This window comes from Ricinus communis, chromosome 9, assembly GCF_019578655.1.
Source record: "Ricinus communis isolate WT05 ecotype wild-type chromosome 9, ASM1957865v1, whole genome shotgun sequence".
NCBI lineage: Eukaryota > Viridiplantae > Streptophyta > Magnoliopsida > Malpighiales > Euphorbiaceae > Ricinus > Ricinus communis.
The window spans coordinates 3,954,918-3,981,950 of NC_063264.1; the positions used below are offsets into that span (position 1 = coordinate 3,954,918).

Genomic DNA, 27,033 nt, shown 5'->3' on the forward strand with positions numbered 1-27,033 from the left:
TCATCTATAAGTACAGGCAGCTAGCCTTACTTGCAAACTCAAGAGAAAACGAAAGAAAGTAAGAAAAATTAAAGATCAATGGATGATTCTTTTCCTCTCCATATCTGCAACAAGAATGTCCACACGCTTTTTATTATCATAAGCAAGTCTCACGCATTTGTGCACTGTATCGCCATAACTTTCTTGATTCACTACAGAACATCCTTTCTCTTTCATAACCCAATAGGCATAGGCAGACTTATAGTTACTATACCATGGCTGCTGGTGTTTTTTTCAGAAATTCTTCTGTTCTTCGCATGGCTACTTGGCTTAGCTTATAGATGGAGACCAATTTCTCGAACTGTATTTCCTGAAAGATTGCCTGAAGATGGAAAGCTTCCAGGGATTGATGTGTTTATATGCACTGCGGATCCGAACAAAGAGCCAACTATCGATGTTATGAACACAGTTTTATCAGCTATGGCATTGGATTATCCTGCCGAGAAGCTTCATATTTATTTATCAGATGATGGCGGTGCTTCTATAACTTTGCATGGCATAAAAGAGGCTTGGCAGTTTGCAAAGTGGTGGCTTCCATTTTGCAGGAGATATGGAATAAAGACAAGATGTCCTAAAGCTTACTTTTCAGGTGCTGCTGCTGCTGAAGATAATATCTTCGACAATACACCTGAGTTCGTAGCTGACAGGTTAAAGATCAAGGTCTTATAAACAAACTTACTTAACCATGTTTTATTTATTTGGTTATATATTTCTTTTTTCCTATACTGTCACAATCTCTTAGTGTCTTTTCTACTATATATTAAAAGGTTTTGAAGATGCTGGAATTTATTCTTAGATGCAATTTGAACTTAATTAAGCTATGTTTTAAGTTATCGGCCTGTTAAGTTTGAGACTGATTCGACCAATTGATGACGTTAGTCTTTTGTGTCCAATCAAGTCAGTGAAGGTTTGAAAAAGAAATTTAAATTTATATGTAATTTTATAATTTTTTTATTAATTTATTAATTAATAAATTATATTTTTAATTAAAAATTAATTTTAATTTTAAAAATAATATCTTAAATTATATTCTTAATATTACGTTTAATAATAAAATAATTTTTAATTATATGATAAATTTTAATTCTAAAAAATAGCAACATTAATTATATTGATAGTATTAATTTATATAATACTAAAATTAATTAGTAAATACTTTTTAGAATAATTTTATATTATTGTACTAATAAAATTTATAGTTTTAAAAAATAGTAAGAACAACATCTAAAAGTAATTGGTTTGCTATTATTTTTTAAATTATTATAAATTAATATTAAAAATTTTATTTAAATTTTATTTATAAATTTAATTTTATAATTAAAATAATAATAATTGTCGTGTAATGCATAATTAAACGACTAGTATATATTAATTAGTAAAACATTAAAATACTTCTTTTTAAGAACAACTAATATGAATTTAACACAAGTTTTTCCAGATTTATTATCCCCATATATTATATTATATGAACTAAATTATAATTAAAGATTTTATAAATCTGTGATTTTATTATATGATAGAATTCTGATTTTTTACAAACTGTTGATTGTTATATATACAAGTTAAGATCCTACTCTAACGGTTGACTTTTAGCCTATATTTCTCAACGTGGAAAAAGTTGAATTTGTAAGAAAAGTTGCTCTTTTTTTCGTTGTTGATTTGTGATGAGCAGCCTGTACAAGCACAGATGAGCAGTCAGTACAAGCAACAAGTACATATTTTATCTTAAATGATATATGTACATTTGACTAAGCCCTAACAATCGGCGTCGTAACCAAGGAGAATGGTTTCTTTTTTTTGTTTTGTTTTTCTGTTTTTTTCCCCCTATTCTATGGAAAAAGAAACATTGTGGAATATAAGATTGTTTTGAAGTTTGGGTAATTATCCCTTACCCTCTGCTTTCTTTTGTCTTTATCCATTGCAAGGTGTATATTTTTCTGAGCTGGTAATTTTCGCACAGGACAAGTATGAGAAAATGAAGGATAATATAATGAAAGCCAGAGAAAATGGTTGGCTGGAAGAGATAGGCAAGGAACATAGTCGGGATCACTCTGCACTCGTTGAGGTACAGTTGGCAGTTGGACCATATCTGTTTTTGCCTGTAAGCTAGATCATTGGTTCATGTCTTATAAATCCTAACCAGTGCTGTTCTTTCAGAAGAATGTCAATGGAGTCCTCAAAGTTTATCCTAAAAGACATTTTTTCATATTCTTTTTTATTAATAAAGTATTATAAATATCTTCCAGGTGATAAATGAGATTGAGCAAAAAGACCATGTTGAGATGCCCTTACTCGTTTATGTTTCTCGAGAGAAGAGGCCTTCCTCTCCTCACAATTTTAAAGCTGGAGCCCTTAACATCCTTGTACTCACTCTATCTCTCTATACACATCAATTTTAAATAGATCAAGCTCCATCATGATGCCAAAAAATGGAGCTAATATATATATATACACATTACTGGATTATTTTATATCGGCTTCTCTGATGTTTTTGCAGCTTAGGGTGTCCGCTGCAGTAAGCAACTCACCATACATACTAGTGCTAGACTGTGACATGTATTCCAATGATCCAACGTCGGCTAGGCAAGCAATGTGTTTCCACCTTGATCCCAAGATCTCTTCCTCTCTAGCATTTGTTCAGTTCCCTCAATTGTTCCATAATATTGGTGCAGATGATATATATGACAGTAAAATCAGATATATTTTCAGGGTAAAATATAATTAATACCCTAATAATTTAATTAGTTGAAGAGTAAAAATTGGAATGATGTGTTAATGTTCTGTTGGAATTTTGTTTTTTTACCATTTCAGCTGTGTTGGTATGGCATGGATGGACTAGAGGGTCCATGCATGTCTGGTACAAACTTTTATATCAAGAGAGAGGCATTATATGACAGCAAAAACATTCATAATGGTATAGAACAATCAATTGAAGTTATGTTATTATTGAAATCCTTAATCTTTCCTTCAATTTTATCGAATTTTTTCTATTGCACAGGTGGAGAACTGGAGAAACTTAGAAAATCTTTTGGTACTTCCAATGAGTTCATCAAGTCCTTGAAACCAGACTACAAACCGAGTAGCATGAGAAGGAAAAGAGACTCTTCATTGTTGCAAGAGATGGAAGCTTTGGCCTCTTGCACGTATGAAAATGACACAGAATGGGGAAAAGTAGTAAGTGCATAATCTTTTTTTTCTTTCTATATTTTTGAATAAAAACATAATAGAGCAAAGGGTATATATCTTTAGTACACAAGAAAAGAACTAATAAAAAATCTTGTCATATATTTTAGTGAATACTGTAAAATGAACTTTCTTTCTGTATATGATTGCTATGGTATCAGGTTGGTTTCATGTATGATTCTGTGGTAGAAGATTACTTCACAGGATTCATCTTGCACTGTAAAGGCTGGAAATCAGTTTATCTTAATCCACTAAGGCCACAATTTTTGGGCTCTGCAACTACAAATTTAAATGATGTATTGACTCAATACACAAGATGGATGGCCGGGCTAGTAGGAGTTGGTATCTCAAAATTCTGCCCTCTCCTATATGGACCGCCAAGAATGTCTTTTCTTCAAAGCGTGTGCTATGCAGAACTTGCTCTTTTCTCTCTTTTTCAATCCTTCTCCCTATGGTGTTTAGCAACTATTCCTCAACTGTGTCTACTATGTGGCATTCCCTTGTACCCTGAGGTAATAACATTACTATATCGTTGGCACTCAATTGTTTACCTTTCTCATTTTTATACAAACAATGCTAAAAAAATGAATAAATCTTAAAAGGACCCATAAGTGCTAAGATCCAACTAATTAAATAGCTAATCATATAATCATTTTGGTAATTACTGGACCAAGTCCAATTCTTAGTAATGAGCTCTCTGCTCATGGTACCAGAGCGCATTTTACTTGATTATTTATTTCATGGTAATTTTTGCATGATTGTTAAACCAAAATAAAATGCAAAATATAAAAAGAATGATAAGGAGAGTTTCATACATTATGATCTTGAAGAAAATAGAAATGATAAATTTATTGATATATGATTTTGATTTTTACAATTAATTGTGTTGGTATATATATGTGCATGTCCAACGGTAGCTTATTCTACTTGGTTGCCTTGGTATTTCTATCCAACGTCCCTTTCTTTTTCTAGAAAAGGTTGGAGCGGTCTTTCCCTGCCACAGGGATGGTTGCTCCCTTTCTCAGGGCCTGTGATGACCTGCCCTGCACAGGCTTTTCTGCCTGTGCAGTGTCTGAGGCCATGCTTGCTTTACTTCCTCTTTCAACACTCCCCCTTAAGTTGGGTTCATAGAGGTTGATCGAACCCATCTTGCTTAAAATTGAGTGATGCGTCTGTTTGTCAAGTGCCTTTATAAGGATGTCAGCTAGTTGGTCCTGGCTCTTAATATACGGAGTTTCAATTTCTCCCTTTTGAACCTTTTCTCTGATGAAGTGGCAATCCACTTCAATATGTTTAGTTCGTTCATGAAACACAGGGTTTGATGCAATGTGACGGGCGGCTTGGTTATCACAATGCATTGTCATAGGTCCATTAATTTCTACCTTCATATCTCTGAGGACTTGCTTGATCCAAATGAGTTGGCTAGATGTTGATGCCATTGCACGGTACTCAGCTTCTGCGCTGGATCTAGCAACAACGTTTTGCTTCTTGCTTTTCCATGTTACTAAGTTTCCTCCCACAAAAATACAAAAACCAGTGGTTGATTTTCTGTCACAGCTTCCAGCCCAATCTGCATCAGAAAATCCAACTATAGAATTAGAATTGTTATTTTTCATCCAGATTCCCTAACCTGGGGTACCCTTTAGGTATCTGAGAATCCTATCTATAGCTTCTAGGTGACAGGTGCGTGGGGCATGCATAAATTGGCTCACCATACTTACTGCAAATGATATGTCAGGTCTAGTGACAGTGAGGTATATTAACTTTCCTACCAAACGTTGATAATTGTCCTATGTTGGCTAGAGGTTTTCCATCTTCAAGATTGAGTTTGACTTTGGTTTCCATAGGAGTGTAGGCAGGTTTAGCCCCTAATTTTTCGGTTTCTTTTAAAAGATCGAGGATGTATTTTCTTTGACATAGGAATAAACCTTTGGTAGATTTTGCCATTTTTATGCCTAGGAAATATGAGAGCTGCCCGAGGTCCTTAATATCAAACTCTTTCTTTAGACTTTGTTTGACATCCTTAATACCTTGATCATTATTTCCTGTTATTATGATATCGTCAACATAAACAAGAATAATGACAGTGTGTGTGAGATTGTGTTTAACAAACATAGAAGAGTCAGAATTGCATTTAGCAAAACCAATTTTTAATAAAAAGAGGCTTAGTTTGGCGTACCATGCTCTCGGAGATTGTTTAAGCCCATAGATGGCCTTTTTTAGCTTACATACCATGGGTGCATCTGTGGCTGATTTGTGACCAAGGGGGAGAGTAATATAAACTTCTTCTTCTAGATTTCCTTGTAAAAAGGCGTTCTTCACGTCCATTTGGAATAGGCTCCATCCTTGATTAGTTGCAATTGAGAGAAGGATTCTGACCGTGTTCATCTTGGCGACTAGAGCAAATGTCTCTTGGTAATCAACTCCGTAAGTTTGAGTGAAGCCTCTGGCGACGAGTCTGGCCTTGTATCTCTCAATGGTCCCATTACTATTATACTTTATTTTGTATATCCATTTGCATCCAACTGGTTTCTTATTTGCAGGAAAAGGAACAATATCCCAAGTGTCATTCTTTTCTAGCGCTTGAAGTTCGTCTTTCATAGCCTTACACCATTTGGGATTGGTGTTGGCTTCGTAAAAGTTGGTTGGCTCAGGATGGGATGAGATCTGGCTTAAGTAGCTACAGTATTGACTTGATATGGTATCATAGGAAATAAAAATTTGGATAGGATACGATACCGAATGAGATACATAATCTCTTAATTTCAGGGGAGCGAGTTTGACGAGTGGACCTTCTCAAGGCGATTGCTTCCTCCTGAGGTTGAGGTTGGCTGTCACTGATTTGAGATTGACTTTCAGAGGTTGTATCTCCAATTGTATTGTCTCCCCCTGAAGGAACGACCTTGAGACAGTAGATGGCTCCCCCTGTATAAAATCCTGAGTAGGGCTGCTAAGAGAAAAATCAGAGTTAGGCAGAAATACTAGCGAGCAAGGCCTATGAGGATTATCATGAGTTTGGGTGGTGTAATAAGGAATTGTCTCAAGAAATGTGACATCACGAGAGATGTAGGTTTTATGTGTATAGGAATCATAACATTTATATCCCTTTTTAGTGGAGGAATATCCCAAAAATAGGGTCTTGACAGAACTTTTATCGAGTTTGTGTTGGCGGTTTATGTGAACATAACAAACACAGCCAAAGACTCGGAGGTGACTTAAATCAATTTTCCTACCTTTGAGAACCTCTAGGGGACTCAAATGTTTTAAAATGGCAGTGGGAAGTCTATTGATTAGGTAGGCAGCAGTTAAAAGGGCATCTGACCAAAAAATTGATGGAACATTATTTTGAAAAAGGAGAGTCTGAACGACATTGAGAAGGTGTCTATTTTTTCGTTCAGAAATACCATTTTGTTCAGGGGTGTTGATACAAGTGGTTTGATGAACAATCCTTTTTTGTTTAAAGAATGTAGAAAAGTTTTGGTTTATGTATTCTGTGCTATTGTCAGAGCGAAATTTTTTTAAAGTAGCATTATATTGGTTTTGTATGAAATTATAGAATTCTTGAAAACGAAAAAAAACTTCATTTTTTCCTTTTAGTAAATACACCCAGGTAGTATGAGAGGTAGTATGAGTGTAATCGTCAATGAAAGTGACAAAATATTTAAAGTGATTATAGAAAGTAACAGGGGATGGATGCCCTAACCGTTGATGCATTAGCATGTCTTGGTTAGGGTTTGTTGACAAAAAACATTTCTTGGGAGGAGCATGAAGGTAGTAGAGACCATCTTTTAGTCTTCCCTCACCAATCGTCTTCCCGGAGATTCGATCCTGAAAAGTGACTGAGGTAGGTGAGAAGATAACATTGCAGTTTAAATCATAAGTAATTTTACCCACGGATAATAGATTGGATTTAAATGCAGGCAAATATAAAAATATTTTCAATTTATGAGTTAAATAAATTTGAAGTGCCATATCCCTGAATTTTGATTTTTTCTCCATTGGCAACAGTCACATGGTGAGAAGGAGAAACCAAATTAAGGTTGGTTAGGTTTTTTGGATCCGAGGTCATGTGATCCGTTGCCCCTGAGTCAATAATCTAGAAATTTTGACAAGGTTTTGAAAATTTTTGTAAGGAATTTAAAGCAGTGTGAACTGAACCTGACCCGTCGGGTTAAGTTGACCCAAACCTGTTGGGTTGGAGGACCAAGGCCTGCAATTGGGCTGATATTTCAGCCACTTGGGCCTGATGCTTTTGCTGGGCTTGAAGTGCGGTTGGGCTGGAAGGTCCGGATTGGGCCGGATTCAGAGGAGTCGGGTCGGGTCCAAGGTTGGCCCGGGTCGGGTTGGTGTAACCCTAGGGAGTCAGGTCGGGGCGTCATATAACAATCTGCATATGACGCCCAGCCCCTGAATTCCCTTTTCTCCCTAGGGTTCCCTTCGGGCCTTCTTCTTCCTCCTCTTCTCACCCCTTCACCGCTCCCCCTTTCCCAACCTTGGGTTGGCTTGAGCTTGGGGTGTAGGTGCGACTCTGACCGCTTCGCAGCGGTCGACCGCTGCTCGCTCTCCTCCCTGCTCGCTTTTCTTCGGTGAGATCAGGGTGACGCGATGCAAAGGCTTAGTTTTCTGCGAGTTCAGTAAAGGCTGAGGGATTCATAAGATTCCTTCGCCCCTCGTGCAATAAGGGGACGGAGGATTTGAGATCTCAAGCTCTCGTAGCTTGTGTCCAATCCTCCCAGGTAAGTGAATACTGGATCATTGTCAGCTCATTTTTGAATTTCTGCTGTGTCTGTTGAAGGAGGTAGGTAAGTCTGAAGCTCTTCCCATCTTGTCAATGTTTCTGTGGCATATTGCGATCCCGATTTTGTGTCTTGTGTGATTCTGGCCAATTCCTGTTTGAGATTAAAAATGTGAGCAAAATTTTGTTGATGGTCATATAGGCCTTTTACCTTGTCCCATATTGCTTTTGATGATTCTAGCAACATGCAGAGCCTGGAAATTTGGGGCTCCATAGTGCTGGTAAGCAGCGACATGACCAGGTGGTCTGTCGTCTGCCATTTTTCAATTTTTTTCTACTTCTTCTTCTGTCAGGGTTTCTGGTCTAGTAGGTTTGGGTTTGGGTTTAGTCCCAATGATGAATCCCAATTTCCTTCTGCCACTAAGCCCTATGTAGACAGCTTTTGACCACTCGAAGTAATTTTGATTACCTCTGAGGATTATATTGGTCAATCTGTTATCAGTTTGAGACATGATGAATTTTCAAAAAGAAATTCTGAGAATTTGGTTTTTGTTTGCTTGATTGATACTTCACAGGTTTGAATCCTGCTCTGATACCATGAAGAAAATAGAAATGATGAATTTACTGATATATGATTCTGATTTTTACAATTGATTGTGTTGGTATATATATGTGCATGACCAACGGTAGCCTATTCTACTTGGTTGCTTTGGTATTTCTGTCCAACGTCCCTTTTTTTTTCTGGGAAAAGTTGGAGCGGTCTTTCCCTGCCACAGGGATGGTTGCTCCCTTTCGGGGCTGTGATGACGCCCGCAGTGCTTTTCCGCCTGCGAGGCCATGCTTGCTTTACTTCCTCTTTCAACAGATCTTGATTAATATTAAGCATTTCAAGTCTGCTTTTATTATATTTATTTTACAATATATTTCTCTGTTCTACCACAGGTTTCAAATCCATTCTTTTTCATATTCGTATTTGTTTTTACGTCTGCCCTTGCTAAACATCTATTCGAAGTCGTCTATATGGGGCGCGACTCGTTCAAGACTATGATAAATGAACAAAGAATATGGACCATAAGGGCAGTTACATGCTCTACATATGGAAGTTTAGATGCTATTTTTAAGACTCTTGGCTTAAGAGAAGCTAGTTTCTTGCCCACCAATAAAGTGGAGGACGATGATCAAGTTAAGATATACCAGATGGGAAAATTTGATTTCCAAGCTGCAACAAGGTTTCTTGCTCCATTGGCTACCCTTGCAATCTTGAACATGGTATCATTTTCAGTGGGCATAATTAGAATGATTGTTGCAGGGAGTCTTGATAAGTATTTCTTGCAAGTTCTCCTCTCATTCTACATCTTGGCCATCAATTACCCTATAATTGAAGGGATGATTATAAGAAAAGACAAGGGTCGTATTCCGTTATCTGTAACTCTGTTATCTGCTGTGTTCATAATGATTTTATTAGCTTTGGGATCTCTTGTACTCTCTCTATGTATTAAATTACTAGATAGTAAGTCTTGAAGACTTAGTTTGAAAGAACAAATATGGAGAATTATATATCTTATCTTTTATTAACTGAGACAAAGTCTGCTTGCATATATTATTTGGATAAATCTAATTGGCTAGATTGTACTCCACTAGAAATGTTCTTTTAAATTAATTCCAGTTTTAATTTATAGGAGAAATCAGCTTATAATTAAAATGAAACTATTAAATAACTTATATGGCTAGTAAGCACACCTTCATAAATATATAATCTTCTTTGAAATATATCAATTTGAAATATACATGGAGTAACCCATTACTTGCGCGAATGAGACACCAGCGGGTTGGCCACGTTTTATTTATAGTATTGGACTAATAAATTTTTCAACACGTTATAAATCATTTTAACTATTTTATTATCTAAATTAAAAATTTATATTCTTTTACTATTTTATCAAAAAAATTTATTTACATATATAAACATATATTTTATAAAAAATAATAAAATTTATTATTAATTTGCAGCAACTATAATAATTATTATACTATGACCAACAGTGAAACCCATAGCTTTTCAGCCAAATTTCTTCTTTTACCCCTCTAAAATGTATTATTGGTAGCTTTTGTTTCTTTAGCTATTGTTAGTCGGAGAATCGGATTAGCATTCCATTTGTGGCATTATGTTAGTCTACTAAGTATCTTGTTGTTTTTTCTCTTTTTTGGTAAAATTCGATTTTTTTAGCTTATTTGACCTGTCTTTCCTAATTTAGACTGGATTATATTTATATTTTACACCGCATAATGACGAAATAATTAATATATAATTTTGACAACATTTTATTATTTACTTTTAAATTTTCAGTACTTCTAATTCTTAGAATTAACAAATCTATAAAGCTTATAATTTGTCAGACGCAAATCAAAAACTTATAAAAGGTTATTTTAATTTTTCATTATTTTTTTTTTCTGGAGAGGCTTCCAGTACGTCTCAGACCAAAAGAAAAACAATGTGCTGTATCTGCCTTACTCCCCAACCAGTCTATTTCTTTCCCCTGTGATCTGCTTCAATTCTGCTTTTTCCAAATCACGTCTTATATTTTTACATAATCTATTATTATTATTATTATTATTTTATAATGAAAAATTGAAAATTTATAATTTTAGTATGACGATAAATACATCTATTTTAACATACAAGTCCTATTTAAACTAAAAAATGAAAACATTTTTCTTTTACAAAAAAAAAAAAAGAAAAAAAGACGTGGTCCGGGTCTATCATGAACCAAGAGGACCCCGCAAAAATGGACCTGGTCAGGCAAGAATGACCCGATTAGGAAAATCTCACCTGGCAGCTAACTTTACTGCCAAAAAATTACTCCACTCATTTCATAGTATCTATAAAAACAGGCAGCTAGAGTTACTGACCAACTCAAGGAAAAAAAGACCAATGGACAACTCTCTCCCTCTCCACAGCAAGAATGTCCACAAGCTTTTCATTCTCATAAACAGGTCTCATGCATTTATGCATTGTATCGCTATATCTTTCTTGATTCACTATAGAACATCCTTTCTCTTTCAAGACCCTAAAACCGTAGTCACATCTGTACCATGGCTTCTCGTGTTTTTCTCTGAAATTCTTCTTTTCTTTGCCTGGCTGCTTGGCCTGGCTCATAGATGGAGACCTATTTCTCGAACAGTATTTCCTGAAAGGTTACCTGAAGATAGAAAACTTCCTGGGCTTGATGTGTTTATATGCACTGCGGACCCAAATAAAGAGCCAACTTTTGAGGTTATGAACACAGTTTTATCAGCTATGGCATTGGATTATCCTGCCGAGAAGCTACATGTTTATTTATCAGATGATGGTGGTGCTGCTATAACTTTGCATGGCATGAAGGAGGCTTGGAAATTTGCAAAATGGTGGCTTCCATTTTGCAGGAGACATGGAATCAAGACAAGGTGCCCTAAAGCTTACTTTTCAGCTGCTGATGATATGTATGATAGTACACCTGAGTTCATAGCTGACAGGGAAAAGATCAAGGTTTGATAGAACTATCTATAATTTTCTTCAATATATTAAAAGATTTTGAAGATATTATGCAAGATTCTGAATTTATAAAAGCTTAACGTGCGGGGGCTAACTAATCATTGAGACTTGTTATATACTCGGTTCATCCGGATATTTTTACGATTTATTCGCTGAAATTTTTGCACAGGAAAAATATGAGAAATTCAAGGAAAGTACAATGAGAGCCACAGCAAATGGTTGCCCGGAAGGGATGGGCAATGCAAACAGTCGAGATCACTCGGCTGCTGTTGAGGTACACTTGATCACACCTCTTTTTGGCTGTATGCTAGATGGTTTATGGTTTATGTCTTAAATCTTCTATATATTTAATTTTAAAAGTAATTGAAAAAACATACTACTTCAAAAATAAATTCAAAATCACTTAAATTTTTATGAAGTGAAATTTTTGATTCGTCTTTTCATATTAAAATACATAATGTGGGAGCATTAAAGAGTATCAAACCGTCCGAAATCATATTTTCTTGGAGATTTATGTTGTGGATGTGCTAATCTTTATTTGACTATGTCCTGACATGCAAACCAAAAATTCAATTTAAACTTGTAATTATTAATTAGCAATATCTTTATTTTTTATTATTCTCAGATGATAAATGAGAGTGAGCAAGAAGACTATGTTGAGATGCCCCTAGTGGTTTATGTTTCTCGAGAGAAAAGGCCCTCCTATTCTCACAATTTCAAAGCTGGAGCTCTTAACGTCCTGGTACTCAATTCTATCCCTTTATACACATGTATTCTTAACTAGATAAAACTCCATCATGATGCCAAAAAATAAAGCTAAAACATAAATCAATACAATATATATATATATATTGAACATTTATATTTGATCGAGATTATTAATTAGGGTAGAAATTTAATTAATCTTATCAGTATCAATATATATTTTTATTCATCTATTTACATATACAACTGGATTATTTCATAGACTTGTCCAATTTTGTTGCAGCTTAGGGTGTCGGGTGTAGTAAGCAATTCACCATACATACTAGTGCTAGATTGTGACACGTACTCCAATGATCCAACTTCGGCTAGGCAAGCAATGTGTTTCCACCTTGATCCAAAGATCTCTTCCTCTCTAGCATTCGTTCAGTTCCCTCAACTGTTCCATAATATCAATGCAAATGATATATATGACAGTGAAATCAGAAACAATTTCAGGGTATGTATATGAGAATTAACTAAAGCCTCAATTTCATCAGTCCCCTTAATTAAGTTGAATTAATTAATGGGTACAAACTCTAAGGGTGTTGATATTTTGTTATTCACCATTTCAGTTATGTTTGTATGGTATGGATGGACTAGAGGGTCCATGCATGTGTGGTTCAAACTTATATGTCAAGAGAGAGGCATTATACGACAGGAGAAACATTCATAATGGTATATGGATAATTTGATAAATATTTATCAGTGATACATGATTAGCGGAAACCTTAATTATTCCCATATTTTAATGACTCTTTTTTGTTATACAGTTGGGGATCTGAGGCAGCTCAAAAACTCTTTCGGTACTTCTAATGAGTTCATCAAGTCCTTGAAACCAGATTACAAGCCTAGTAGCATGAGAAGGGAAGGAGAATCTTCATTGCTGCAAGAGGCTAAAGTTTTAGCTTCTTGCACGTATGAAAATAGCACAAAATGGGGTAAAGAAGTAAGTGCATAATCTATATCTTTCTATTCTGAAGAAAATTCTTTTGGTTACAACATTAATTGAAGGATATCTTCAGTTAGCACTCAAGAGAATATGTGACAAATTTAAAGAAAAGTGAAGTATTAATGAAAGACCTTGTTACGTATACAATGGGTTACTATGGTATCAGGTTGGTTTCCTGTATGATACTGTGGTAGAAGATTACTTCACAGGATTGACAATGCACTGCAAATCCTGGAAATCAGTTTATCTTAACCCACCAAGGGCACAATTCTTGGGCTCTGCAGCTACAAATTTGGATGACGCATTGACTCAATGCACAAGATGGATGACGGGGCTAGTTGGAGTTGGTATCTCAAAATTCTGCCCTCTCCTATATGGACCACCAAGAATGTCTTTTCTTCAAAGCATGTGCTATGCAGAACTTGCTCTTTTCTCTCTTTTTCAATCCTTCTCCCTATGGTGTTTAGCAACTATCCCTCAACTGTGCCTACTAAGTGGCGTCCCCTTGTACCCTGAGGTGATTTATTACTACTATATTACACAAACTCAATTCTTTATCATTTTCATTTTTATATAAAAACGACATATATCAGATGCATGTCTACCTTTACTATATTCGTTTTAACTTTTTTTTTCCTATTCTATCACAGGTTTCAAATCCATGCTTTTTCATTTTCATATTTGTTTTTACATCTGCCATTGCTATACATCTATTCGAAGTCCTCTATACCGGGGCCTCGTTCAGGACTATGATAAATGAACAAAGAATATGGACCATAAGGGCAGTTACATGCTTTACATATGGAAGTCTAGATGCTATTATGAAGACTCTCGGATTAAGGGAGGCTAGTTTCTTGCCCACTAATAAAGTGGAGGACGATGATCAAATTAAGCTATACGAGATGGGCAAATTTGATTTCCAAGCTTCGACAAGATTACTTGCTCCATTAGCTACCCTAGCAAGCTTGAATATGGCATCATTTTTCGTGGGCATAATTAGAATGATTTTTGCAGGGGATCTTGATAAGTACCTTTTGCAAGTTCTCCTCTCATTCTACATCTTGGCCATCAATTACCCTATAATTGAAGGGATGATTATAAGAAAAGACAAGGGTCGTATTCCACCATTTGTAACCCTGTTGTTTGCGATGTTTACAATTATTCTATTGGCTTTGGGATCTGTCGTTTTTTATTTATAAATTCGCCAACTGCTAAGTGTTGAAAACTATAAATAGTTTGAGAGAATAAATATGGAGATTTATCTGGTCTTTATTAAGACAAAGTCTGCTTGCATAGACTATTTTTGGATAAATTTTTATTATAACGCGATGAATAAGTGAGTGATACCTGTATATTACTATCTTGATATCGGATAATTAACATATAGTCAATTATTTATTATGTGAAACTTATGGCGACAGAGGAACAAGCAATTATGGAATGGGCATCATGCTCGCCTTGACAAAACAGTATTTGCTGCGCTAGAATTCTTGTGTGACTGGATAAACGCGAAGCAAAGGTTTGTTCCCAGTAAGTATACAAGTGAGGATGCATCTCAGGTGATAAAATAGAAAGCCCCTCCAACAGAATTTCTGAAATGCAATGCACAAGGAAAAACTGGTGTTGGGAAATCCTCAGAGACCATTCAGGGACTTTTATCTGAGGTGCCTCGATTCTTATGGATGGTTATCAAGTTCAAGAAGCAGAAGCAATTGGGTTGCGAGAGGCTCTTTCATGGATTATACGGCTCGGGTACTAAAGGGTCATTTTTGAATCTGACTCACAGGTTGTTGTTCAAGATATTCAGAATAAAGCTTCAATGTTTAATGAATTTGGCTCTTTGATAGAATCCTGTATTTGCTTACTCTTATATGTTCCTTCTTTTTCTATTGTTTTTGTTAAAAGACAGGCAAATGAGATTGCTCACAAAATAGCTAGAGCGTCTCTGGTTCATGATGGGTTTATGTCTTGGTCTGAACCTCCAACTCTAAGTTTTGTTTTGGCAGTCTGGGTCCTTATACTTTTAGATTTATTTAGTTTAGTCTCTGACAATTGTATTTAATGAATCCCATACTTTTATTTTTATCATCTTTAAATCCTTCCATTAAGCGCATACATGCAAATGTCGTCAAACAAGTTAACAAAATACTTAAATTTGAATTATTAAGTCTGAAATTCTTTTTTTATTTTAAAATATTCTTAAACTTTTACTTTTTTAACTTTTTAAGCTTTTATAAGACCTCCTTCAATTTAAGAGTTTGTCTTAAGAAAGTTTTTAAAAATAGAAAAATAACGTAAATGAGGCAAAAACTAGTGTAATATAAAAATATTGAAGTTGAGAAATTAAATAGCAATTTAGCAACATAAAATAAATATTGTCTATTGAAATTGAGCGTGTTCACAAACTCAATTAAGGAAATATAATACTTTATGGATGATATATTTATTTAATTAAAATTTAAGAAAAAATACTTTAAAAAAAATGATATCTAGTTGCACAATCTTTCCTAAACTAATGTATAACAGTTTATTTGAAATTTTTTATTACCATACTGTGTTTGGATGATGGACGATAATTTAATGACTTGTTATGAGATTGACATTTATTATGAAAAATTAATTTATAAAATAAAAAGAAAGTAACACTATTAATTTAATATTAATTAAATATAATAAATTATTTCGTATTGAAATTTTAGAAAGATTATTTTTCACATTTAATAAAAAGTAGATAAAATAATAAAAATATAATTGAATAAGTGTATGATAATTCTTCTATACGCATTTAATTTTGTATATTAAATCTAATGACATAAATGAATTAAGACTCAAATAGTATTTGAAAGTGAAAAATATGACAAAACATTATAGAAATATTTAGAGACTTGATGAATCAAAATTATCAAAGATTTTTTAGAACAGTAAAGAAATTTTAGGGACTCAATAAACTAAAGTTGAGAATTTAGTATTTTGTGAATATAATTTTTTTTATTTACTCGCAATAACGACCAAATAGAATGACATAAAAAGATAACAAAATAAAATGTCGGAGTTTATTAAAACACAATTAATTATTAAGAATTAAGTTAAATAAAGTCAAAAAATATAAAATCCAAAGATGAGTCTGGCCTTTGTTGTCTTTTAATATATAAATATTTAAAATATAAAAATATTAATTTATATTTATATTTTTATTATATATCTAGAGATAATTTAAAATATATTAAATAAAATTTTTATAAATAATAAAATATAAATTTTTATCATCTCATTCAGACGTTCCTGATTTAATTTATATTAGTCGTTTACTTATGCATTCATGACCTAGGTATTATTATTTCGGTTATAAAATTAAATTGATAGATATAATTTAATAAATTTTTAATATTTAATTAATTATAATATTTTAAAAAATAATAGTAAACTAACTAATTTTAAATGTTTCTCTTAATTTTTTAAAATTTTAAAATTTTACTATTATAATTTAAAAATTATTAATTAATTTTAGTATTATATAATTTAATATTAGAATTGATATTTACTATTTTTAGAATTAAAAATTTGGTTATTAAATATAATTTAAAATGTGATTTTTAAAATTAAATTATTATTTAATTAAAATTAAAATTAATTAATAATTTTAAAAAATAATTAAAAAATAATTTTATAAAATAAAATTAGTATTATTAATCTAATTATAAAATTATTTATTAGTTAATAGAATATTTAATATAATAATATTTTATTTTTTAGAATTAAAATTAATATTTTCTGTTCTTGGGTCAGTGTACTAGCTAGCTAAAGCTCATATTTCAATTCCCGAATCCATTATCTGTAATCTAAAATCTTCTTTTCAACAAACCGTGAAACAGTATCTCAAAGAAAAAAGATGGAGTCTTCCAATCTCCATATCTGCACTCCTCAAATCTCCTCTGCCATCATTAATCGATCATATGCTTTCTTTCACTTCACAGCTTTGATATTCTTGTTCTATTATAGAGTCTCTAATTTGCTTCTATCAAAACCCTTTTATCCTTATCTTCTAATCTTAGTGGCTGAGCTGGTACTTTCTTTTATATGGCTATGTACCCGAGCTTTTCTATGGAGGCCGGTTTCTCGAACAGTTTTCCCTGAAAGGTTACCGGAAAATAAAGAGCTTCCGGCTATTGATGTGTTTATTTGCACTGCAGACCCCAAGACGGAGCCGCCGGTGGAGGTCATGAACACCGTTTTATCTGCTATGGCGATGGATTATCCGCCGGAGAAGCTTGCTGTGTATCTTTCTGATGACGGAGGATCTTCTTTGACATTGAAGGGTATGAGAGAGGCGTACATGTTTGCTAGGTCTTGGCTACCCTTTTGTAAAAGGTTTGGAATTAAGAAGAGGTGTCCTAAGGTTTATTTTTCAAGCTCAGAAGACGATCTTCTTCATTCTCATGATAGCGTGGTGTATGAAGAGGAAAAAGAGAATATCAAGGTTGGGACTTTTTTTCTTTTTTGTTTATTATTGAGCTTTCGAATTTTACATCATGCATAAATTTGAAAAGTGAAATCTATAATATGTAGTCCAATAAACTGTATCTGTATGGAAGAAGGAAGTCCAATTTCACAATCGAAACACTCAAATCTTGCAGAGAAAATACGAGCAGTTTAAAGAACGAGTGGAGAGAGCAGAAGAAAATGATGAGAGTGAAGACGAGAGTAACATTGGCAATAATGATCATCCTCCATTAGTCGAGGTATGAGCTACTTCAACTGGGTGCATGAATTCTATAGCACAACTAATAATATACCTTTGCTACATATTGTCATTATTTATTCCTGAACTGCAGGTGATTCATGATAAATCTAGTAACGATTATCAAGCAGAGATACCTCTTCTTGTCTACGTTTCTCGTGAGAAAAGGCCTAATCTTCCTCACCATTTTAAAGCTGGAGCACTCAATGTTCTTGTACCTCTCTGCCTCTCATCCTCTGTTTCTTCAGACTGTAAACTTTTGTGTTTTATGTCCACTTAGGTTTGTTAAGCAAAATGTTGATGTCATGATTTTTGCAGCTAAGGGTGTCAGGAATTATAACAAACTCTCCTTACCTTTTGGTACTAGACTGTGACATGTACTGCAATGACCCAACATCTGCCAGGCAAGCAATGTGTTTCCATCTTGATCCAAAAATTTCCTCTTCACTTGCTTTTGTCCAATTCCCTCAAAAGTTCTATAACATCAGTAAGAGTGACATCTATGATGCCCAGATAAGAACATTATTCGTTGTAAGTAAATGAATTTTGCTTCTGTTTCTATTTTCAGGTTTCTTATTATTGTATTCAGTAATGTGATTGCTATGTTAAACCTTTGTTGATTGTTGTAAATCTTGTTTTCGGGAATGTGCTATGTTACTTTTCTTTTTCTTTTTTTGCTGATTGTTGTATCCTGTTTATTAGATAATGTGGCCAGGTGTGGATGGGCTTCAGGGTCCAATTTTATCTGGGACTGGCTTTTACATTAAGAGAAATGCATTATATGATAATCTTTCATTCAAAAGTGAGTGCGATACTCCTTGAGCAAATGTTTTGTAGTTGAAATTGGTTGATTGTCCTGTCTCTTGATATATTTCTGACCTGATGCAGATTTAGAGCAGCTAAAACAATCTTTTGGTCACTCAAATGACTTTATAATGTCAGTTCATTATAGCAACCAACACAATATCCATGACAATAGATACTCATCAGGCAAACTCTTGCAAGAGGCACAATTTTTGGCCAAATCTATATATGAACAACACACTCTTTGGGGTCAACAGGCAAGCAATTTTTACGCAAAACCTGCCTCTCAATTTAGCATACAAATTATGGATCATACATTTTTAATATTGCTTTTTTATTTTTTGGCTTGAAAGCAGATAGGATTCTTGTATGGTTCTGTGGTAGAAGATTATTTTACTGGAATGATTTTGCACTGTAAAGGGTGGACTTCTGTTTTTTGTAATCCTTCAATTCCAGCATTTTTGGGAAGTGCTACAACAAAATTGAATGACACATTAATTCAAGGCACAAGATGGTACTCTGGTTTGATGGAGGTAACTTTCTCAAGGTTTTGCCCTTTCATTTATGGGGTATCAAAAATGCCTTTGCTTCAGACACTGTGCTATGGCTGCCTTGCTCTCCAGCCGGCCTATTCCTTTCCCTTGTGGTGTTTAGCTACTCTGCCCCAACTCTGTCTCTTCAATGGCATCCCTACATTTCCTAAGGTAACATCATTATTTTTTTTCCCTATCATAAGAATTCACATGTTTAGCCTGATAGTAAGTCCATTTCTTAACTTGGGCAAAGCATCAAGTTTAAGTCCTATTTAAACCAAAAGAGAAAAGAGAAGAAAAAAGGTTAAAAAAATATATCACTTCCAGGGTTTCTGAATTCTAGCTCAAGAGCTTGTCCAATTAATAGTTACTACTCTGACCAGGTTTCAAGTGCATGGTTTATGATCTTTTCATTCATATTCCTAGCATCTTTCTTGAAACATTTAGAAGAGGTCCTCTCTTCAGGAGGCACAGTCCAAACCTGGTGGAATGAGCAGCGAATTTGGATGATAAAGTCTGTTACAGCATATACATTTGGCAGTTTAGATGCTATCTTGAAGTGTGTTGGATTGAGAAAAGCCAGTTTTATTCCAACAACTAAAGTTGCAGATGAAGGGCGGGTTTCATTATATCAAAAGGGCAAATTCAATTTCCAGACGTCAACAAGGTTACTTGCTCCTATAGTAACATTGGTCATTTTGAACATGGTTTCTCTCATGGTGGGAGTTGCTAGGATGTTCATTGCCGGAGATTGGAGCAACATGTTTGGACAAGTTTTACTTTCACTTTACATTGTAGTGGTGAATTTTCCAGTCATTGAAGGGATGCTATTGAGGAAGGATGAGGGTAGTGTTCCATTTTCTACGAGCCTCTTATCTTTAGTATTGTGCATGACTTTTTTGTATCTAGGATCTATGACCCTTTAGTGCCAATTGGACAAAATCCAACCAATTTGATCAATTATGTAAATTAGTCCATTAGGTTATTTAAAAGTTAAATCAATGTATGTATATGGGCTTAATAAATTTCCGTCTCTAATAATGAACTAATTGAAACCCAAATGTACGCAGCAATCAATTAACTGGAAGGCGGTAGAAACCAAAGGCCTATTACCCTTTTCTATTTAAATTCTCAAGAACCATCATCTCTCTCTATTCTGTTAGATAAAGCAATTGAAATTTCACATGCATCGTCTCTTCTCCCTCTCAAAGATCTCACCGCTATACCTGTTTTCTATCTCTTTCAAATCTCACAAGAAAACCACCTGAACAAACCTACCCCTCTCTTTTCTTTCATCTTTTTCCCCAAACATTACACTTCCATTATAAGCAAAAGCTCCCAAAACTGGAAAAAGAAGCAAACCCATTTCGAGAAATCAAGAATTTCCCAAAACCCATTTCAAGATTTTAGCTTTCATGGCTCAAGTACAAGTAAAGGTTCAATTCCCACTGGACTCGGACTCGTACAAAATCCTAGAGGAGATTGGTGTTGGTGTTAGTGCTATAGTTTACAAAGCAATATGCATTCCTATCAATTCAACTATAGTCGCAATAAAGTCCATTGATCTTGATCAATCTAGAGCAGATTTTGACAATCTTAGATGGGAAACCAAGACTATGTCTCTTCTTTCACACCCAAACATCCTCAAAGCTCATTGTTCTTTCACCGTTGGCCGCCGTCTTTGGGTGGTTATGCCTTTCATGTCAGCCGGTTCTCTACAATCCATAATCTCATCTTCTTTTCCTGACGGTTTATCAGAGCCATGCATTGCTATAGTTCTTAAAGAAACCCTGAACGCATTGTCATATCTTCACAGACAAGGCCACCTGCATAGAGATATCAAGGCAGGAAATATTCTAATAGACTCAAATGGTCAGGTTAGGCTCGCTGATTTTGGCGTGTCAGCCTCTATTTACGAGTCGATCACCGGACAACAAGGTCGGTCTTCCTCAGCTGGTTCATCGAGATTAATGCTTACTGATGTTGCAGGAACACCATATTGGATGGCGCCTGAAGTTATACATTCCCATACTGGGTATAGTTTCAAGGCTGATATATGGTCTTTTGGTATTACTGCGTTGGAATTAGCCCACGGTTGCCCTCCTTTGTCTCATCTTCCTCTTTCGAAATCTTTGATCATGAAGATAACGAAAAGATTCCGGTTCTCTGATTATGAGAAACAGAAGAAAGATAAGAGCAAGAAGTTCTCTAAGTCTTTTAAAGATCTGGTTGCTTCTTGTCTTGATCAAGATCCATCAAAAAGACCCTCTGCTGACAAGCTGTTAAAGCATCCCTTTTTCAAGAATTGTAAGGGTTTGGATTTTCTTGTCAAGAATGTGTTGCATGGATTGCCAAATGTTGAAGATAGGTTTAAAGAAAACAAGGCCATACATGGGATAGACAAAGGTAGTGATATTGGAGATCAAGAAACTGAAAATCTTGAAGAAATTGTGAAGATCAGGAGAATCAGTGGATGGAACTTCAATGAAGAGGGTTTTGAGCTTGACCCAGTATTTCCTGCAGGATCAATAGATGATTCAATTGTGAAGCAGGTCCGTTTTGGAGGTGAAACTGTCATTCAAGACAGGAAAATTGAGCTGAGCGAGTCAGTCGATTCTGGTGAGTCAAGTAGGAGCTTACCTGCTTCAATTGGAGAGGAAATCCAGGTGACGAGTAATGCTCGGGGTGAAGATGGAAATGGAGACGGAGACAGAGAAATCGACAAGGAAGCAATGCTAGGTGGGTTAATGACGTTAAAGAAGAGTTTGGATGAGCAAAGGCAGAAGGTAATAAATCTAATTGTGCTGTTAGGAGGAGAAGTGTCTAGAGAAGAACAATTAATGCAAGTGATTGAGAGGTTGAGGATGGAATTGGAGATTGAGAAGCAGAAGAAGTCTGAGATAGAAATGGAATTGGAGTTTCTCAAGCTTTTAGTTTCTGGTGCATATAATGGCAGTGGTTCTGAATGATAGTGCGTAGTCCCTATTAGTGGTTTGGTTTACTTAGTACGATAAAAGCTAATAGCTTTCCTAAACATTTTCCCAAATTTTTTACCTAGTTAATGGCTCTTATTAATGTTCTTAACAATTTCATTGAAATGGTTCTGTTTGTTGTCTTCGAATTCAACTGTCAGTTACTCTTGCTAGTATCACTAATGCTCAATTCTTAAATCATTTTTTTTCTTGAACATTGTGGATTTAATCGCTTTAGAACATAGAGATAACGAGGGATTGGATATTGTGAATTGAGTCTGCTTGTTGCCCATCCATCCAATCCAAACCCTTCTGGAGCGGGACCTAACCTGCCAGCCGCATAAATGGCATTCTATCAGGATGACCAAAGCCCAGCAAATGCTGGTCATGGCAATGAATGACAAACATATTAGGCCTAAGCCTTGCCCAAATGATAAAAAGACCTTTTTCTTTATTGTATGAGGCTGGGCTTGAAGTTCAGGAGGCTCTGTAACAATACGCCATGGACTTCTTGGTGTGTGGCTTGCGTCAAGCCTTTTACTTTGGATCAGATTTTTAGGCTCGACTAAGACATCTTTGGCCTGCCGTTATGCCCAAGAATCAAACAAGCTTCTCCTTTGCCGTGAGGAAACACACACCTGTGAACACAATTCTCACCCAAAACCAGTTATGATTGCCTAGTTAAAAAAACCCTTAACTTGGTCTATGACAGTCCTTCCTTTCCTTTCTTCTCCCTTGATAAACATGGTAATTAATCGAGTTAAGCTCAGATTTTAAGGCATTTTACATGGTTTATTACTTTAATCCAATGTTCAAAGTTGATGATAGAGACAGCAATCAAATGGTCAAATTACTTTAAATTTTAATTAGCAAGAAAATCAAATGTAGATTTATTTCTTTATTGGCATAATAATACACCTCTTTATTCTGTGTCTGTTTTGTCATAGATAAATATGGCAATTAACCCATTAACACTAACAAGCTTTTTCTTCTCTTCTTTTTTGGGTTCAAAAGAAAAATTGTCTGTCTTACAATCTGCCATCATGAGTGGAAGAGACGGCAACGTGTTACACTGCAGGCAAACCCTGCAATTTCGGCTGTAGAACCTTAAAAATCAAAACTATATATAGCATTGCATGGAGTGGCGTTATTGGCCACTTGTCTTTCATCATATCTAAAGCTAAACGTGGCAGGATCTTTTGTCTATGCGGCCTCTCTGATAAAACTTGCGCTTCTTTTCACTTTAAAATGGCAACTAAAAATATGGATGCACTGAGATAACCTGTCGTTTTGAAATAATGGGTTGCTGTAAACTCAAAGCTTCTTTTTCTTTTCAATGAGATGAAACTTTGCTTGCTTGCTTACATGGTGCATTTCAACCACCCCCATTAATTATTATTCTTTAGTTATGCATACCATGTTCATGTTGTTCCCAAAGCTCCTAAAACTGTAATTTTAAATATTAAACTCATGTTTTCATTTTCTTTTCTTTTACATTTATTCATATATATCAAGAATTCAACTATAATTATATTGAACATATTTGAAATTTAAACTGAGAAGTAAGTAAGTGTCTTTATGTTTGATAATAAAATTAAGGGACCACAAAATAATATTCATGATCTTGGTATGGTGAAGTTTTGTACCGTGTGACTAGCCATGGTTGCTACTTGTGGATTGTTTCAACTTAACAAGGAAAAAACATCTGGAATTTTAATGAGCTTGAGTAAACAGAGTATCATATTGTTCATTTCTATGTCTTCCTCCTTTTTCTGTTTCGGTTGTGTTATGGAATGAGTACTCGGCATTTGTGCTTCAAGGGCCCAAAACCATTTTATAATTACAAGGGCTCCCTAGCTAGCACCTGAATTTAATGCTACAGTTAATTATAATCATAAATTAGGCCAATCCACTGTAATTAACCATCATCATAGGATTTATATGGACTGATGCATCATTATAATCAATACCTTGTATTTGGTTTATATTGGACCATGAGCTCAATTGATATTCGCTGAAATGAATATATTCAAATTCGAGAATCAATTACTCTACAATAGATCATCATTGAAATGATACTTAGAATGTAATGGCTAGAGAAGATGTGCATTCACGAATTTAGTTGATAGTAGATATATAATTCGATGTTTAAAGATGTTAATAAATAATCATATACATTAATTAGTTCGAAAGATGGGTTGAATTATGTGATCTAAGAACGGAATTCACAAATCAAAGTAACCGTAAAACAAAAAAGGCGAATGTTTAATATCCAATATATGCAAAGATTTTGATGACAGCAACTTAGCGGGCACAAATACAGTGGCAACTTTTCAGAGCTATTGAGCAGGAATTAAAGAAGCTTTTCGAACTCGATGAAACACATTCATGCACACACTAATTAAATGATTCAGATGTGTGGGATTCATTAAATATGTCGTGAATGAATAGTTAACCATTTTACAGGTTCGGCATTCATTACTCTAGTAACATCAAGTACTTTTTGTCTACTAGTCCTTGTTAAGGCCATGATAAATAAAACATGCATTTGATGATAACACATAAGCCTTTGTCATATATTGACACTTATCAATTTTGTTGTTTTTAGGCATTATATATTTTCGTTGGTGACATAAACCATCTAAATTGAACTTATGTAAGCTTGATTTAATGGCAAGAACAGATTGGTTAGAGATCAAGTCATGTATCTTGTCGTCTAAGAATCCTAAATTCTAAGCAGTTATACTTAGACAAGTCATCAAGATGATTGAACTGTGACCATCTACTCATCATCACTGAAGTTCTCTTTACAATTGTTACAAAAACATGATAGTACTTGGAAACAATTTAAAGGGAAGTGAAAATACGTTCGGCTAGAGTCTGCTAGATTTGGCAAACAGGCATGGCTGGCAGGCCGAGGTTCCATTTATAGTAAGTAGTGACTAAAACATATGGGGCATTTTGCTTTGGCAGCCTCCAATGGGATTTTTCAGCTTCTGTTCCAGAATTTGATGGGTCTTTCTTTCTTCCCTGCAACTTCTATTTATCATCAGTATTGAATCAACAGTACTCCTCCTCTTTCTTTCAAGACCCAGACCCACACTCTATATCATTACCATACATCTCTGGTCAGTTCTAATTTTCGATTCTCTCTCTCGCTCTCCATCTCTTTTCTTTACTTGTTTATTTCTCAACTTTTTGGAGATGGGTTTTCTTTGTTGTTCTTGCCTTCTATAAAAATTGAGCTAGACTGCCGTTGTCTTTCTTCCTTCTTTTCTTGCTATAGGTTTCTCATTATCCATGGAGAAGAACAGTTTGAATAACAGCTTGAAAGACCACAGTATTGCCAGTAGAGCCTGCAACAACAACAACAACAATAACAACAACAATAACAACAACAAGCAGACTAGATATTCATGGAACTATAACAGCAACAGCCAAAGCTTTGGAGAAGATTATCTAGGTGGGTTTTCATGGCCACCACGATCTTACACTTGTAGCTTTTGCAAAAGAGAATTTAGATCTGCACAGGCACTTGGTGGTCACATGAATGTTCATAGAAGAGACAGAGCCAGGTTAAGACAATCACCTCCAAGAGATGGTCAGTGCACTATGCTTAATCTTAACATTAACCCTAACCCTAATAACCGTACTCCATCATCTCCATTCACTTGCATGATACCTTCCTCAGCTCCTGCTCCTCCAACTACTACTACTACAATTTCTGCATTATCTTCACCATCTTTTGCTTCTTCTAGCGAAACCAAGAAATGGGTTATTGATGATAGCACATTTCGTGACCCTATAAGCCCCATTACAAAAGCCAGAACCCAGAAATCGCTCTTTGATGCTGAAGAATTTGATGAACTCACACAAGAAGATGGGTGCAAGTTCTTAAAGAAATCTGAGATTGTAAGGTTAGATTTGGAGATTGGCCTTTTTAATGACTCTAAAGAGGAATTAGACTTGGAACTTCGACTGGGATACTCTTAGATAAAGTACTATTTCAGCTTTATCAGCACCAGCTCAATTGCATTTCTTTGAAAGACTACGTATCCTTGGCTTGTTGCAGCAGGTCCTGATCAAATATTGTAAGCGGCATGATATGTTTAGTATGTTAAAAATTTTGATGCTTTTAGAACCGAAGGTGTTCATGATATGATCCAACTTGAACCACGTATTTGGAATGTAATTTTCTCTTATCCAGACTTCCTTTAATCTTTTCAGTATTATAAAAATATATAATCCATCAAGTGACTTTTCGTAGCTAGATTTCTTGTCAGTCTCTTAGATATTGCCAGCAGAAAAAGCTTCTGGTTCGACAAATTAATAAGTTCTTGTCTTTTATACTGCAATACTTATAATAATTAGAGTTTCTGATTGATATCTCACATATTGATTTTGGAACAGAGAGAAACTTTTCATATAGGAGAAAGAATGTCATTTAATTCTATATAATTTTTCTTTTTAAACTTTTCTTTATGTTTTGTTGCAATTTCTCCATTGCTCTAGTTAATATTCTTATTGGTATGCAGTTCTTGTTAGGTTAACTGTAACATAACAACTTTAAAAATCACTACTTGGTTTAACTAAAAAGAAAAGAGATACACCCTGGTGCTCAACGTAATATGTAGATGACATCAAATAAAAAATAAATAACATAAGATTGAGGTCTTCGATCATCTTCTTGGGTTAGCTTGCAGCAAACGAGACTTCCAAAGCATCTATTACATTATGAAAAAGATTATCACAACTAGCTGGTTAGTTACCAACATATTGAACATTGGATATTACATAAATAATA

At 34.7% G+C, this 27,033-nt stretch overlaps 5 protein-coding genes across 5 annotated transcripts; all 5 read left to right on the plus strand.

The window, feature by feature from the left end:
* On the plus strand, nucleotides 1-9,555 carry LOC8276175 (cellulose synthase-like protein G2). The gene is made up of 8 exons (XM_015725456.3): nucleotides 1-699; nucleotides 2,000-2,104; nucleotides 2,286-2,402; nucleotides 2,537-2,749; nucleotides 2,851-2,953; nucleotides 3,038-3,213; nucleotides 3,384-3,734; nucleotides 8,900-9,555. The coding sequence occupies exons 1-8, from the start codon at nucleotides 79-81 to the stop codon at nucleotides 9,476-9,478; spliced, it is 2,265 nt and encodes a 754-aa protein (XP_015580942.2). The 5' UTR covers nucleotides 1-78; the 3' UTR covers nucleotides 9,479-9,555.
* Nucleotides 9,556-9,970: 415 nt separating this feature from the next.
* LOC8276173 (cellulose synthase-like protein G2) lies at nucleotides 9,971-15,270 on the plus strand. Its single transcript, XM_015725460.2, has 8 exons — nucleotides 9,971-11,483; nucleotides 11,659-11,763; nucleotides 12,115-12,231; nucleotides 12,478-12,690; nucleotides 12,806-12,908; nucleotides 13,004-13,179; nucleotides 13,349-13,699; nucleotides 13,833-15,270. Exons 1-8 carry the CDS (start codon nucleotides 10,659-10,661, stop codon nucleotides 14,379-14,381), a joined length of 2,439 nt encoding a protein of 812 aa, XP_015580946.2. The 5' UTR covers nucleotides 9,971-10,658; the 3' UTR covers nucleotides 14,382-15,270.
* A 1,733-nt stretch (nucleotides 15,271-17,003) lies between these two features.
* On the plus strand, nucleotides 17,004-20,282 carry LOC8276172 (cellulose synthase-like protein G2). Its single transcript, XM_015725463.3, has 8 exons — nucleotides 17,004-17,659; nucleotides 17,817-17,921; nucleotides 18,015-18,134; nucleotides 18,239-18,451; nucleotides 18,623-18,722; nucleotides 18,809-18,981; nucleotides 19,081-19,428; nucleotides 19,641-20,282. The coding sequence occupies exons 1-8, from the start codon at nucleotides 17,072-17,074 to the stop codon at nucleotides 20,181-20,183; spliced, it is 2,190 nt and encodes a 729-aa protein (XP_015580949.2). The 5' UTR covers nucleotides 17,004-17,071; the 3' UTR covers nucleotides 20,184-20,282.
* Nucleotides 20,283-20,427: 145 nt separating this feature from the next.
* LOC8276171 (serine/threonine-protein kinase BLUS1) lies at nucleotides 20,428-22,440 on the plus strand. The gene has a single exon (XM_002529273.4). The coding sequence runs from the start codon at nucleotides 20,673-20,675 to the stop codon at nucleotides 22,224-22,226; it is 1,554 nt and encodes a 517-aa protein (XP_002529319.2). The 5' UTR covers nucleotides 20,428-20,672; the 3' UTR covers nucleotides 22,227-22,440.
* A 2,424-nt stretch (nucleotides 22,441-24,864) lies between these two features.
* On the plus strand, nucleotides 24,865-26,471 carry LOC8276170 (transcriptional regulator SUPERMAN). The gene is made up of 2 exons (XM_002529272.2): nucleotides 24,865-25,357; nucleotides 25,516-26,471. Exon 2 carries the CDS (start codon nucleotides 25,530-25,532, stop codon nucleotides 26,220-26,222), a length of 693 nt encoding a protein of 230 aa, XP_002529318.1. The 5' UTR covers nucleotides 24,865-25,357; nucleotides 25,516-25,529; the 3' UTR covers nucleotides 26,223-26,471.
* The last annotated feature ends 562 nt before the right edge of the window (nucleotides 26,472-27,033 follow it).